The 14,971-nt window shown below is 44.7% G+C and overlaps 1 protein-coding gene across 6 annotated transcripts in view; it reads right to left on the bottom strand.

Annotated features, from left to right (window-relative positions):
• Positions 1-14,971, bottom strand: part of LOC106599252 (histone-lysine N-methyltransferase 2C) — a 155,010-nt gene that overhangs the window by 89,001 nt on the left and 51,038 nt on the right. For all 6 annotated transcript variants that reach the window (XM_014190382.3, XM_014190383.3, XM_014190384.3 and 3 more), the window contains 8 exons: positions 11,006-11,122; positions 9,885-9,989; positions 9,647-9,751; positions 9,051-9,232; positions 7,931-8,095; positions 7,722-7,828; positions 7,521-7,595; positions 6,206-6,418 (listed from right to left, as the gene is read on the bottom strand). In XM_014190382.3, coding sequence (XP_014045857.3) covers positions 6,206-6,418; positions 7,521-7,595; positions 7,722-7,828; positions 7,931-8,095; positions 9,051-9,232; positions 9,647-9,751; positions 9,885-9,989; positions 11,006-11,122 — 1,069 coding nt within the window. The remainder of the gene's footprint in view (positions 1-6,205; positions 6,419-7,520; positions 7,596-7,721; positions 7,829-7,930; positions 8,096-9,050; positions 9,233-9,646; positions 9,752-9,884; positions 9,990-11,005; positions 11,123-14,971) is intronic.

Here is a 14,971-nt window from a genome sequence, read left to right as displayed (position 1 = left end):
ACAGAGAGCGAGACAGAGAGCGAGACAGAGAGCGAGACAGAGAGCGAGACAGAGAGCGAGACAGAGAGCGAGACAGAGAGCGAGACAGAGAGCGAGACAGAGCGCGAGACAGAGCGCGAGACAGAGCGCGAGACAGAGCGCGAGACAGAGCGCGAGACAGAGCGCGAGACAGAGCGAGAGAGACAGAGCGCGAGCGAGAGAGAGACAGAGCGCGAGCGAGAGAGAGCGAGCGAGACAGAGCGCGAGCGAGAGAGAGCGCGAGCGAGACAGAGCGCGAGCGAGAGAGAGACGAGACAGAGCGCGAGCGAGACAGAGCGCGAGCGAGACAGAGCGCGAGCGAGAGCAGAGCGCGAGCCGAGCGAGACAGAGCGCGAGCCGAGCGAGACAGAGCGCGAGCGAGACAGAGCGCGAGACAGAGCGCGAGCGAGACAGAGCGCGAGACAGAGAGAGAGACAGAGAGCGAGACAGAGAGAGAGACAGAGAGCGAGACAGAGCGAGAGACAGAGAGCGAGACAGAGAGCGAGACAGAGTTCGAGACAGAGAGCGAGACAGAGAGCGAGACAGAGAGCGAGACAGAGCGCGAGACAGAGCGCGAGACAGAGCGCGAGACAGAGCGCGAGACAGAGCGCGAGACAGAGCGCGAGACAGAGCGCGAGACAGAGCGAGAGACAGAGCGAGCGAGACAGAGCGAGAGAGACAGAGAGCGAGCGAGAGAGAGACAGAGCGCGAGCGAGAGAGAGACAGAGCGCGAGCGAGCGAGAGAGAGACAGAGCGCGAGCGAGAGAGAGACAGAGCGCGAGCGAGAGAGAGACAGAGCGCGAGCGAGAGACGAGAGCAGACGAGCGAGAGAGCAGAGCGCGAGCAGAGAGACAGAGAGCGAGCGAGAGAGAGACAGAGAGCGAGCGAGAGAGAGACAGAGAGCGAGCGAGAGAGAGACAGAGAGCGAGCGAGAGAGAGACAGAGAGCGAGCGAGAGAGAGACAGAGAGCGAGCGAGAGAGAGACAGAGAGCGAGCGAGAGAGAGACAGAGAGCGAGCGAGAGAGAGACAGAGAGCGAGCGAGAGAGAGACAGAGAGCGAGCGAGAGAGAGACAGAGAGCGAGCGAGAGAGAGACAGAGAGCGAGCGAGCGAGAGACAGAGAGCGAGCGAGCGACAGAGAGCGAGCGAGCGACAGCGAGCGAGCGAGCGAGCGACAGAGAGCGAGCGAGCGAGAGACAGAGAGCGAGCGAGCGAGAGACAGAGAGCGAGCGAGCGAGAGACAGAGAGCGAGCGAGCGAGAGACAGAGAGCGAGCGAGCGAGAGACAGAGAGCGAGCGAGCGAGAGACAGAGAGCGAGCGAGAGAGAGACAGAGAGCGAGCGAGCGAGAGACAGAGAGCGAGCGAGCGAGAGACAGAGAGCGAGCGAGAGAGAGACAGAGAGCGAGCGAGAGAGAGACAGAGAGCGAGCGAGAGAGAGACAGAGAGCGAGCGAGCGAGAGACAGAGAGCGAGCGAGCGAGAGACAGAGAGCGAGCGAGAGAGAGACAGAGCGAGCGAGAGAGCGACAGAGCGAGCGAGAGAGAGACAGAGCGAGCGAGCGAGAGACAGAGCGAGCGAGAGACAGAGCGAGCGAGAGAGAGACAGAGCGAGCGAGAGAGAGACAGAGCGAGCGAGAGAGCGACAGAGCGAGCGAGAGAGAGACAGAGCGAGCGAGAGAGAGACAGAGCGAGCGAGAGAGAGACAGAGCGAGCGAGCGAGAGAGAGACAGAGCGAGCGAGCGAGAGAGAGACAGAGCGAGCGAGCGAGAGACAGAGCGAGCGAGAGACAGAGCGAGCGAGCGAGAGACAGAGCGAGCGAGCGAGAGACAGAGCGAGCGAGCGAGAGACAGAGCGAGCGAGCGAGAGACAGAGCGAGCGAGAGACAGAGCGAGCGAGAGACAGAGCGAGCGAGAGACAGAGCGAGCGAGAGACAGAGCGAGCGAGGAGACAGAGCGAGCGAGCGAGACAGAGCGAGCGAGCGAGACAGAGCGAGCGAGCGAGACAGAGCGAGCGAGAGACAGAGCGAGCGAGCGAGAGACAGAGCGAGCGAGCGAGCGAGAGACAGAGCGAGCGAGCGAGCGAGAGACAGAGCGAGCGAGCGAGCGAGAGACAGAGCGAGCGAGCGAGAGACAGAGCGAGCGAGCGAGAGACAGAGCGAGCGAGCGAGAGACAGAGCGAGCGAGCGAGCGAGAGACAGAGAGCGAGCGAGCGAGAGACAGAGAGCGAGCGAGCGAGAGAGAGACAGAGAGCGAGAGAGAGACAGAGAGCGAGAGAGAGACAGAGAGCGAGAGAGAGACAGAGAGCGAGAGAGAGAGCTAAGAGAAAGATAGCGCAAGAGAGGAATGTACCAGATGCTCAGCAGGCTCTGCTCACTGGTCGGAGGCCAAACCACACGACTAACAACATTGGACATTTTATGGAACACAAAGCCTTCCTATCTCATTCTGGAATATCCCAGGCCTGAGGTCATCTGCCTTTGACCTAAAGAGCAGGATCCTGGACTTCACTAAAGAAATTGAAAATACAGACATTGTCATCCTACAAGAAACATACAGAGGAGACAGACCCACTGGTTTCCCTCTAGGTTAAAGAGAGCTGGTAGTCCCATCCACCAAACTACCAGGTGTGAAACAGGGAAAGGACTCGGGGGGGTATGCTCATTTGGTATAGAGCAGACCTAACTCACTATTAAATTCATCAAAACAGGAACATTTTACATTTGGCAAGAAATTCAGAAGGAAATGATCTTAACAGAGAAAAATGTCCTCCTGTGTGCTACTAGAATCCCCATACTATAATGAAGACAGCTTCTCCATCCTGGAGAGGGAAATCAACCATTTCCAGGCCCAGGGACATGTACTAGTCTGTGGCGACCTACATGCCAGAACTGGACAAGAACCTGACACCCTCAGGAAACAGGGGGACAAACACCTGCTTGGAGGTGACAGCACTCCCTCCCCCATATGCCCCCCTAGGCACAACTATGACAACATAACCAAATAAAACGGGTCGCAACTCCTGCAGCTCTGTCGCACGCTGGGTCTGTACATAGTCAATGGTAGGCTTAGATGGGACTCCTATGATAGGTACACCTATAGCTCATCTCTTGGCAGTAGTACTGTAGACTACTTTATCACTGACCTCAACCCAGAGTCTCTCAGAGCGTTCAGTCAGCCCACTGACACCCCTATCAGATCACAGGAAAATCAGTCTACTTGAACAGAGCAATACTCAAATCATGAGGCATCAAAGCCAAAGGAACTGAATAATATTAAGAAACGCTATAGATGGAAGGAATGTAGTGTGGAAACCTACCAAAAAACTATTAGGCAACAACAAATTCAACCCTTTTAGACAACTTCCTGGACAAGACAGACATTCCACTGTAATAGTGAAAGTGTTAACAGTATATTTCACCTCTCAGCTTCCATTAAAATTTCAAACAGAAAACCCAAAGAAAATGAACAACATTGACAAATGCTTTAATGAGGAACGCAAAAACCTAAGAAAAAAACGGAGAAACCTATCCAACAAAAAACAGAGACCCAGAAAACCTGAGCCTACACTATAGTGAATCACTAAAACAACACAGAAATACACTACGGAAAAAGAAGGAACAGCACGTCAGAAATCAGCTCAATGTAATTGAAGAATCCATAGACTAACCACTTCTGGGAAAATTGAACCCACTAAACAAACAACACGAAGAGTTATCTACCCAAAATGGAGATGTATGGGTAAACCACTTCTCCAATCTTTTTGGCCCTATAACAAAGAACAAACAGCAAAAACATATACATGATCAAATACAAATCTTACAATCAACTATTAAAGACTCCCAGAACCCACTGGATTCTCCAATTACACTGAATGAGCTACAGGACCAAATACAAACCCTGCAACCCAAAAAGGCCTGTGGTGTTGATGGTATCCGCAATGAAATGATCAAATATACAAACCACACATTCCAATTGGCTATACTTCATAAACTCTTTAATATCATCCTTGGCTTTGGCATCTTCCCCAATATTTGGAACCAAGGACAGATCACCCCAATCTACAAAAGTGGAGACAAATTTGACCCCAATAACTACTGTGGGATATGCGTCAACAGCAACCTTGGGAAAATACTCTGCATTATCACTAACAGCAGACTCGTACATTTCCTCAGTGAAAACAATGTACTGAGCAAATGTCAAATTAGCTTTTTACCCAATTACTGTACGACCGACCAATTATTCACCTTGCACACCCTAATTGACAAACAAACAAACCAAAACAAAGGCAAAGTCTTCTCATGCTTTGTTGAAGCTTTAGACTCAATTTGGCAAGAGCGTCTGCTATACAAATTGTTGGAAAGAGGTGTTGGGAGAAGAACATCCGACATTAAAAAATCCATGCGCACAAACAACAAGTATGCGGTTAAAATGTGAAAAAAAAACATTTCTTTCCACAGGGTCGGGGAGAGTGATATAGTGATGCAGCTTAAACCCCAACCTATTCAACATCTATATCAACGACTTGGCGAGGGCACTAGAACAGTCTGCAGCCCCCAGCCTCACCCTACTAGAATCTGAAGTCAAATGTCTGTTTGTTGATGATCTGGTGCTTCTGTCCCCAACCAAGGAGGGTCTACAGCAGCACCCAGAGCTTCTGCATAGATTCTCACAGACCTGGGCGCTGACAGGAAATCTCAGTTAGACAAAAATAATGGTGTTCCAAAAAAGTTTCAGTCGCCAAGACCACAAATACAAATTCCATCTAGATATCGTTGCCCGAGAGCACACAAAAAACTACACATACCTCGGCCTAAACATCAGTGCCACAGGTAACTTCCACAAAGCTGTGAACGATCTGAGAGATAAGGCAAGAATGGCCTTCTATGCCATCAAAAGAAACATAAAATTCGACATACCAATTAGGATCTGGCTAAAAATACTTGAATCAGTTATAGAACCCATTGCCCTTTATGGTTGTGACGTCTGGGATCTGCTCACCAACAAATAACTCACAAAATGGGACAAACACCAAATTGAGAGACTGCATGCAGAATTCTGCAAAAATATCCTCAGGGTATAATGTAAAACACCAAATAATGCATGCAGAGCAGAATTAGGCCGATACCCGCGAATTATCAAATTCCAGAAAAGAGACGATAAATTCTATAACCACCTAAAAGGAAGCGATTCTCAAAACTTCCATAACAAACCCATCACCTACAGAGAGATGAACCTGGAGAAGAGTCCCCTAAGCAAGCTGGTCCTGGGGCTCTGTTCATAAACACACCCCAGGACAGCAACACAATTAGACCCAACCAATTCATGAGAAAACAAAAAGATAATTACTTGAATATTGGAAAGAATTAACAAAAAAACAGAGCAAACTAGAATGCTATTTGGCCCTAAACAGAGAGTACAGAGTGGCAGAATACCTGACCACTGTGACTGACCCACACTTAAGGAAAGCTTTGAATATGTACAGAGTCAGTGAGCATAGCCTTGCTATTGAGAAAGGCCGCCGTAGGCAGACTTGGCTCTCAAGAGAAGACAGGCTATGTGCACACTGCCCACAAAATGAGGTGGAAACTGAGCTGCACTGTAAACACAACCCAAATGTATATTTTTGTATTTTCCCTTTTGTACTTTTGCACATAATATGAACTTTTGTGAGTGTAATGTTTACTGTCAATTTACTGTTAACATAATGTTTCCCATGCTACTAAAGCTCTTAAAATGTATGTTTAATTGAGAGACCGAGAGAGAATGAGAGAGAGAGACCGAGAGCGAGCGGGCGCGAGAGCGCGAGAGAGAGAGGTGATAAGGAGACAGCCAAGGGGCAGTGCAGTCTGCAGAACGGACTAACAGACCACTCTACCCCCAAGCTACAGCACACCTAGGGTCAATCCCATTTCAACTCCAGTCAACTTCAAGAGATTAGCCTAATTGAAATTGTGGATTTTTCAATTTGTGAAATTTAGCTCCACAACTCTACTCCACCACCTAACCGTCTGCTGTCAGCGTCATGGGAATTTATGAACGTGAAAGACAATTGCCGTTTCAGAGGGTCTTAATCTGTGTCCGGGGAAACTGTCCCATAGTGTTTTCTAACAGGCTTGTTGTATTTAGGTCAGTTAACCTATATTTAAGCAGGGAAGTCCGTTAAGAACACATTCTTATTTAAAGACAGGCACCTCTGTGGTCCTCCATGTCCTCATCCCGGGAGTGTTCTGACAGCATGTCCAGGGGGGCCTGCAGCACTGCAACACTGTTCTGGTTGATGATCTTCAGCTTCAGCTTGGGCTTGGGTTTCCTACGCCGCGACGCAGGGGCCGTCAGGCTCTTGAGCTGACACAAGCCTGACTCCGTCAGACACACGCCATCCTGAGTGTACGTCCTGACCACGTCTGAAAGACACACACACACCACAAGGTTATGGTGCTGTATGAACATCCTAGATGAACTGGAATGTGTGGAATGTACAGTACTGTTCAATGTAATTAAAACAAGGTTTCATTAAGTTAAAGAGCTAGAAAGCATCTCAGAGAAGAAGAAATGTCTCGATCTCCAGACAGAACAAATACTAAAAGCATATGGCAAATAGAAATCAAAAGTGGATGGTCTTCAGAGATAGATGGGAGGGGTTGAGGGGAGCTAAAGGGTGGGACTGAAATATACTGTGTCTGTAAAATATATATAGTACGTATAAGCTGGAAGTAGAAACCTAAGTGTTGTTGTTCATTAGTTTACTCCAATTAGGGGTGGTAGGGTTAGGGGAAAATAATAAAAGGAACATATATATATATATATATATATATATATATATATATATTTAAAAAAAATTATAATAATAACAATAATATATAAAATATTTGCAGAAAATTACATTGATAGAAGCCACAATCTATTTGCAATATTGAAGCTGATACACCCACAAAAGAACATACACGACCGTTCAAAAGTTTGGGGTCACTTAGAAAATGTCCTTCTTTTTGAAAAAAAAAATACAATTTTTTGTCCATTAAAATAACATCAAATTGATCAGAAATACAGTGTTAATGTTGTAAATGACAATTGAAGCTGGAAAGGCATACAGAGGCCCATTATCAGCAACCGTTGTTAGCTAATCCAAGTTTATCATTTTAAAAGGCTAATTGATCATTAGAAAACGTTTTGAAATTATGTTAGCACAGCTGAAAACTGTGTGCTGATTAAAGAAGCAATAAAACTGGCCTTCTTTAGACTAGTTGAGTATCTGGAGCATCAGCATTTCTGGGTTTGATTACAGGCTCAAAATGACCAGACACAGAAAACGTTTTTCTGAAACTCGTCAATCGACTCGTTCTGAGAAATGAAGTCTATTCCATGTGAGAAATTCCCAAGAAACTGAAGATCTTGTACAACGCTGTGTACAAGGACATTTCTAAGTGACCTCAAACTTTTGAACGGTAGTGTATATATTTGTTTTATTAAATAAATAAATACCAAAAGCAGACATATTGTTCATACCCATGTCTTTAGCTTTTGTGAGAATCTGCGTCATAACTGCCGGTTCAATGGACTCTCTGGCCTTGGACACAGGCGCTGTGGATGCAGTGAAGACACACACAAAAGCCAATGAGTAATTGGCTGCAATACACGAGATGCCTGAGAGGGTCAGATACAGTAGCAATGATTCAGAAGGCTATACTGTATGCAGTGCTTACTTACCCTTGAAGGCCTTGTGGACTCGGCACATGGTGCAGTCAAAGCTGCTGTCTGCTGCTTTCTCCACATCCTCCTCTGAATGGAGACCCTGGCAGGAACTATGTATCCACCTATCAGAGAGGAAGGCGAAGGGGTTGGGGTACCATGATGCAAAATAATAGAGAATAAATATAGGTTTCGGCAGGCTTAGCTAGTACTGTAGCAATGCCCACCTGTCGCATTGGCGGCACTGCACCACGATCTCTCCCTCGCTGTAGTCCTGGAGACAGAAGGGGCACGTCACCAGGCTGCCACAGGGGGCGCACTGGGTGTAATTATTCTGCCACTCACACCTCAGGCCTGGCGAGGTGGCACCACACTGGGTACAGGACACACACCTGCAGGAGGAAACAGGGGAGGGGAGAAGGAGTGAGGACAGGTGTCAATGAATAGCTGAGTGCATTTAGGTGGCTGTACATTAAGTACAATACAGGACATTGAGAAATAATGAACTAGGTCATTCATGGAGAAAAGGGATAGGCTTTTTTGTGTGAGGAGATGGCAAATAAGTTGTTGTTGTTGGTACTAGAGGTCGACCGATTATGATTTTTCAACACCGATATCGATTATTGTAGGACCAAAAAAAGCCGCTACCGATTAATCGGCCGATTTATATATATATATATATAAAAATATGTATAAAGATTTGACCATTACAACAATATTGAATGAACAATGAACACTTTTATTTTAACTTAATATAATACATCAATTTAGTCCCAAATAAATAATGAAACATGTTCAATTTGGTTTAAATAATGCGAAAGCGAAAGTGCAATATGTGCCATGTAAGAAAGCTAATGTTTAAGTTCCTTGCTCAGAACATGAGAAACATATGAAAGCTGGTGGTTCCTTTTATCATGAGTCTTCAATATTCCCAGGTAAGAAGTTTTAGGTTGTAATTATTATAGGATTATTTCTCTCTATACATTTGTATTTCATATACCTTTGACTATTGGATGTTCTAATAGGTACTTTAGTATTGCCAGCCTAATCTCGGGAGTTGATAGGCTTGAAGTCATAAACAGTGCAATGCTTTTACGCATTGTGAAGAGCTGCTGGCAAACGCAGTAAAGTGCGATCGGTCTCCAAAAACGCAGATTACCGATTGTTATGAAAACTTGAAATCAGACCGATTAATCGGTCGACCTCTAGTTGGTACTTTGACTTCTTGCTTAGATACATCAAATATTGACGTTATACTATATAGGGAATAGGGGGCCATTTGGGACACAGCCACGTTATCATAATAGGAAGAGGTTGAGGGGATGGACAGACGAGTCAGCTACACACCATTTGCACTTCCAGCTGTCCTTGGGAACGTTCTGCAGTGGAGGGTCCAGGCAGTAGGTGTGATAGCTGATGTCACAGTCGTCACACAGTAGCAGACGGCCCGGGTCGGTGGCCTGGCCACACGCCTCGCACACTGTACACTCCAGACAGCGCCAGCCTTTATTCAACACCACCTTGGTGATCTGGGAGGAGAGGACAGGGTCAGATGTGGTGTGTGAGTATATTGGCAAAAGTCCAAATTGTGTGCGCTTATCTCTTTAAGAAGGTCCCAGAGTAAAGGACATTAATATATGACTGTGCTGCCGAGCTACACTAAAGAGTTTTGTTTGCAGTAATTGGCAGCATTAAGAGATAAGGATGGAACCAACCTGAGCTGAGCTTCCTGTGATTACAGAGTTTATATGGCCCGTTTAATCCAGTTGACACTCACATAGTGAGTCAGTCAGTCATAGCCAGGTTAAAATGTTTGAAATCAATAGATGATTAACCCTAAGCCCAGTCATTTGTGGGGTTCTCACATTTCCTACTCGTATGTAGTATCACAATCTTCAGTAAGATCTCAGAGAAAATGCCACTGTAAAGGATGGGGTACTTACCTTGATGCCAACACAGAAGGGGTGGTAGCACTGCCCACACTGGGCACAGGCCAGAAGACGACCCTCCGCACCCAGCCCAAAACTCCCACACACCACACACATGTCCTGAGAGAGAGGAAACAAATGGAGTTTACACATGATACTAGAGAACCAAAGTTGAACTGTAATATGGTAAGAGAAACTAATCAAATAATAGAGGTACGGGAAATGTATCAATTGTACACAAACAGATGCCCACCTGTTTCAATGTGAAGCTGTCGTTGCTGGAGAATATGACCACGGTGTTGTGCATGGCATTCTCCTCTTCCTCCTTCACCTGGTATGGTGATTCCATGGTGGTGACCTGTATGTTATGAAGCATGAGCACAAATACACCATTAGATAGATGGGTTTGAGTCCTGTGATATTCCCTACATGAAAAGTGAAGTGTTTCTCTGTCTCTAAACCAATATTGCAGAGGTACGCGTCTCTGTTTATTGCGTAAATTCTTACAGATTATTTTACAGCATGTGAAGTTGTCAGCGTTACAAGAGACTGCCTGGATAGGATTATTGATTAGCATTTGCCTCTGACACGAATGCTGTGTCACGCTTTGGTATGGAGTAACATGCCCACTGGAATGAGTCTGTTTTTGTGCTGCAGCAAATAATCTATCCACAACATATGATTACTGTTTACAATACACCAGGAAAACTAGGAGGTTACTGGGTAATAAATAAGACTGGGATTTGCCCGGGACCTCACGATTCCATACGTATTGTGAATGGATACTGTAATTTTATTGCAATTTCATGTTCGAAACATATTGCTTAGTATATGTCTGCAGCAGAGAGACGAGAGAGGGCATTAGAACATTTGCTTTGATCAGTCATGAAAATAAAAGTGCTGAAAACACGTTCTAGCGCAGGTACAGCCGACTAGCGCTAGCTAACACTACCCAGAAAAACAATACTTGGAGCCAAAGTATTTTTATAATAAAAAATAAAAAATGTAATCTACATTTAACTAGGTAAGTCATTTAAGAACAAATTCTTATTTACAATGACGGCCTACTCCGGCCAAACCCAGACGAAGCTGGGCCAATTGTGCGCCGCCCTATGGGACTCCCAATCATGGCCGGATGTGATGCAGCCTGGATTTGAACCAGGGACTGCAGTGACGCCTCTTGCACTGAGATGCAGTGCCTTAGGCGCTGCGCCACTCGGGAGCCCCAGTATCAATAACATAACATCCAAAATAATATTGTGATATGTAACTGTCAATTTTTCCTCCCAACACTAGTAATAAAACGGTCTTTCAGTTAATTGTAATGGATTAGTGTGAACTAAAGAGATCAGGTTGACAGGTGACATAGCCTACCCCAGGGTTGACTGTGGGACTGGCTCCATTCTTCCCTCTCGCTCGGCCCCGGCCCCCTCTGCCCGACAGACCAGCCCCTCTGGGTCGCCTCCTCCCGGGGAAGCCTGACCCTCGACCCTGCAACAGAAACACACACCTCAGGACTCCTTCTCAACACACACCGGAACACACACACAGAAACACACACGAAAAACACTCGCAAGAGTAGTGTTCACAGTCAGATACAGAAAAACACACACAGGTCCTCGCTTGCTAGACTGTGATCGATGAAGTCAGCTTAATTAAAAAGTTTGCCATAGGGGACTTCTTCTCCTCCACCCACTGTAGAGCTGTTGAGCTATGAGGCTGCTGGTATCTAGTGAGGTAACAGGAACAGCAGCGTGGTCTACTTTACAGAGGTAATGTCCTTTCCCATCCAGTGGTGTTTTCTTGGATGGTAGGTAGAACATTGCAAAGCCTACGCACAGATATGAAATGGTTTCATATCCATAGTCATATTTAAACACATCTTAGAAAAGCTCTTGATTCAAGCTACAAAACAAATTGATGCAGGGCGAAAAAATAGCCATTTCTGACTTACGAGAAGAAAATTGAGAACGCAATTTGTTTTTATTTTCTTTATTCAGCTAGAGTGACATACTACAAAGCAGGATCGATGAGTTAGTCAGCTAACTTTGATTTAAAAAAATTAAATAATAAACTGATTCAGGTTCATTAAGAAAGCTCAACTCCTATACTGAACAAAACTATAAATGCAACATGTAAAGTGTTGGTCACATGTTTCATTAGTGGAAATAAAAGATCCCAGAAATGTTCCATAAGCACAAAAAACATTTCTCTCAAATTTGTTTACATCCCTGTTAGTGACAATTTCTCCTTTGCCAAGATAATCCATCCACCTGACAGGTGTAGCATATCAAGAAGCTGATTAACCTGTTATGGCTAGGGGGCAGTATTTTCACGGCCGGATAAAAAACGTACCTGATTTAATCTGATTATTACTCCTGCCCAGAAACTAGAATATGCATATAATTATTAGCTTTGGATAGAAAACACTGCAAAGTTTCTAAAACTGTTTGAATGGTGTCTGTGTATAACAGAACTCATTTGGCAGGCCAAAACCTGAGAAGATTCCATGCAGGAAGTGCCCTGTCTGACAATTTCTTGCCCTTCTTGATTATCTCTATCCATTACAGGGGATCTCTGCTGTTACGTGACACTTCCTACGGCTCCCATGGGCTCTCAGAAGGCGGCAAAAAGCTGAATCGTGGCTTTGCAGGCTCTGGCTGAAAAAAAGTAGCGCGTTTGGATAGTGGCTGGTTACAGTAATGTGAGACTCAGGCTCGTGCCCGAGTCGACCCCATGCTTTATTTTCTTTCGTCTTTTTACCTAAACGCAGATTCCCGGTCGGAATATTATCGTTTTTTTACGAGAAAAATTGCATAAAAATTGATTTTAAACAGCGGTTGACATGCTTCGAAGTACGGTAATGAAATATTTAGAAATCTTTTGTCACGAAATGTGCCTTGCTCGTGACCCTTATTTACACTTCGGATAGTGCCTTGAACGCACAAACAAAACGCCGTTATTTGGATATAACAATGGATTATTTTGGACCAAACCAACATTTGTTATTGAAGTAGCAGTCCTGGGAGTGCATTCTGACGAAGAACACCAAAGGTAATCAAACTTTTCTAATAGTAAATCGGAGTTTTGTCAGGGCTAAACTTGGTGGGTGTCTAAATAGCTAGCCGTGATGGCTGGGCTATCTACTCAGAATATTGTAAAATGTGCTTTCACCGAAAAGCTATTTTAAAATCGGACACCTCGATTGCACAAAGGAGTTCTGTATCTATAATTCTTAAAATAAGTATGTTTTTTGTGAACGTTTATCGTGAGTAATTTAGTAAATTCACCAGAGGTTTGCGGGGGGTATGCTAGTTCTGAACGTCGCATGCTAATGTAAAAGCTGGTTTTTGATATAAATATGAACTTGATTGAACAAAACATGCATATATTGTATAACATAATGTCCTAGGTGTGTCATCTGATGAAGATCATCAAAAGGTTAGTGCTGCATTTAGCTGTTGTTTTGTTTTTTGTGACATTATATGCTAGCTTGAAAAATGGGTGTCTGATTATTTCTGGCTGGGTACTCTGCTGACATAATCTAATGTTTTGCTTTCGCTGTAAAGCCTTTTTGAAATCGGACAGTGTGGTTAGATAAAGGATAGTCTTGTCTTTAAAATGCTGGAAAATAGTCATGTTTGAAAAATGGAAGTTTTTGTATTTTTGAGGAATTTGTAAATCGCGCCACGCGTATCATTGGATATTGGAGCAGGTGTTCCGCTAGCGGAACGTCAAGATGTAAGAGGTTAAATAGCATCATCATTACACCAGTGAACCTTGTGCTGGGGACATTAAAAGGCAACTCTAAAATGTGCAGTTTTATCAGACAACAAAATGCTACAGATGTCTCAAGTTGCGGGTGCGTGCAATTGGCATGCTTACTGCAGGAATGTCCACCAGAACTGTTGCCAGAGCCTCACAACCACAGACCAAGTGTAACCACGCCAGTCGAGGACCTCCACATCTGGCTTCTTCACCTGCGGGATTGTGTGAGACCAGCCACCCGGACAGCTGTTGAAACTGAGGAGTATTTCTGTCTGTAATAAAGCCATTTTGTAGGTGGGCTATGCCCTCCCAGGCCCACCCATGGCTGCACCCCTGCCCAGTCATGTGAAATCCATAGATTAGGGCCTAATGAATTTATTTCAGCTGAATTCCTTATATGAACTGTAACTCAGTAAATTCGTTGAAATTGTTACGTTGCTTTGATATTTTTGTTCAGTATGTGTTTGTTGAGTCAATTAGAACGTGCCCATGTTAAGCTTCTTAAAAATAAAAAAAGTTATTTCAGAATATTTAGCTGGCTAACTCATTGATCCTGCTTTGTAGGGTAACCCTTCAGTCTCCACATTCCACAACTCAAATACATAGGCAGTCCAGCGGTGACAACAAAACCCATTTCTCCAAATAAGACACCTTGATGTGTTCATCTTTCTCAGTAATAGGATCATCTCTCCTGCACCATTCTGAGAGACTAGTGCTGAGTGATTAGTGCTTTTTGAGGTTGGTGCGTTTTCGGTTTGATTATATAAATGCACTATGCATTATGTGGGTTGGATGCCATAACACAGACTAAAACAATTTAAAAGTCCCATGATGGTAGTGACTGCTCATTACTGATTATCACTTATTAACCATAATTTATTCACATTACTTTGATAAAACATTTCAGTTGTGTATATTACATTTGATGACATTATTATTTCATTCCAAGTCATCTAACCTCTGTCTGACAAAAATCACTATTTGTGACCCGATTCAGGAAACTAGGCGTATGTCGCAAGTCACGACTTCACAGTAGAGCCATTTGAACGTAAAACATATATTTTATCATTTTTTATCAAAATGCATTTATTGGCAGAAATGCATGTGAACATGTGAACCTTCATGTGCCTTAATATGAAACTTGTATGCCATCTGTAAATACGAATAAAATTGTTAAATTACGAGCCTAGTTGGTTTAGCCACAGAAAAAGTGAGCAACCTTCACGCTGGCCATGATTGGCTGAGATAATGAGTGGGCTGGACATGCCAAGAGATGAGTTTGGATTGGTCTGCCATATAGCACGTGTCTGTCTATGGGAACTCATCGGTATGTTTAGGTAATCGCGTTGAACGCGTTTTTAAAAAAAAGTATCGCGTAGTAAAACTGCATAAACCTAATGTCAAGTTAAAGTGTATTGTTAGCTAGCTAACGTTAGCTGGTTGGCTCGCTAGCTAACGTTATGTGTTATGCTTTCCACTTTCTGGAGGACCGAGTTTAGAAATCTGTGGAATTCGAGTATGATAGCTAAGGGCAACCATGCATGGCATCAGGCAGGAGACGCGTCCAACCAT

The sequence above is a fragment of the Salmo salar genome, chromosome 03 (genome assembly GCF_965601325.2).
Source record: "Salmo salar chromosome 03, fSalSal1, whole genome shotgun sequence".
NCBI lineage: Eukaryota > Metazoa > Chordata > Actinopteri > Salmoniformes > Salmonidae > Salmo > Salmo salar.
Note: the sequence above shows the minus strand (reverse complement) of the source record. Positions and strands in the feature narration are given on the sequence as shown.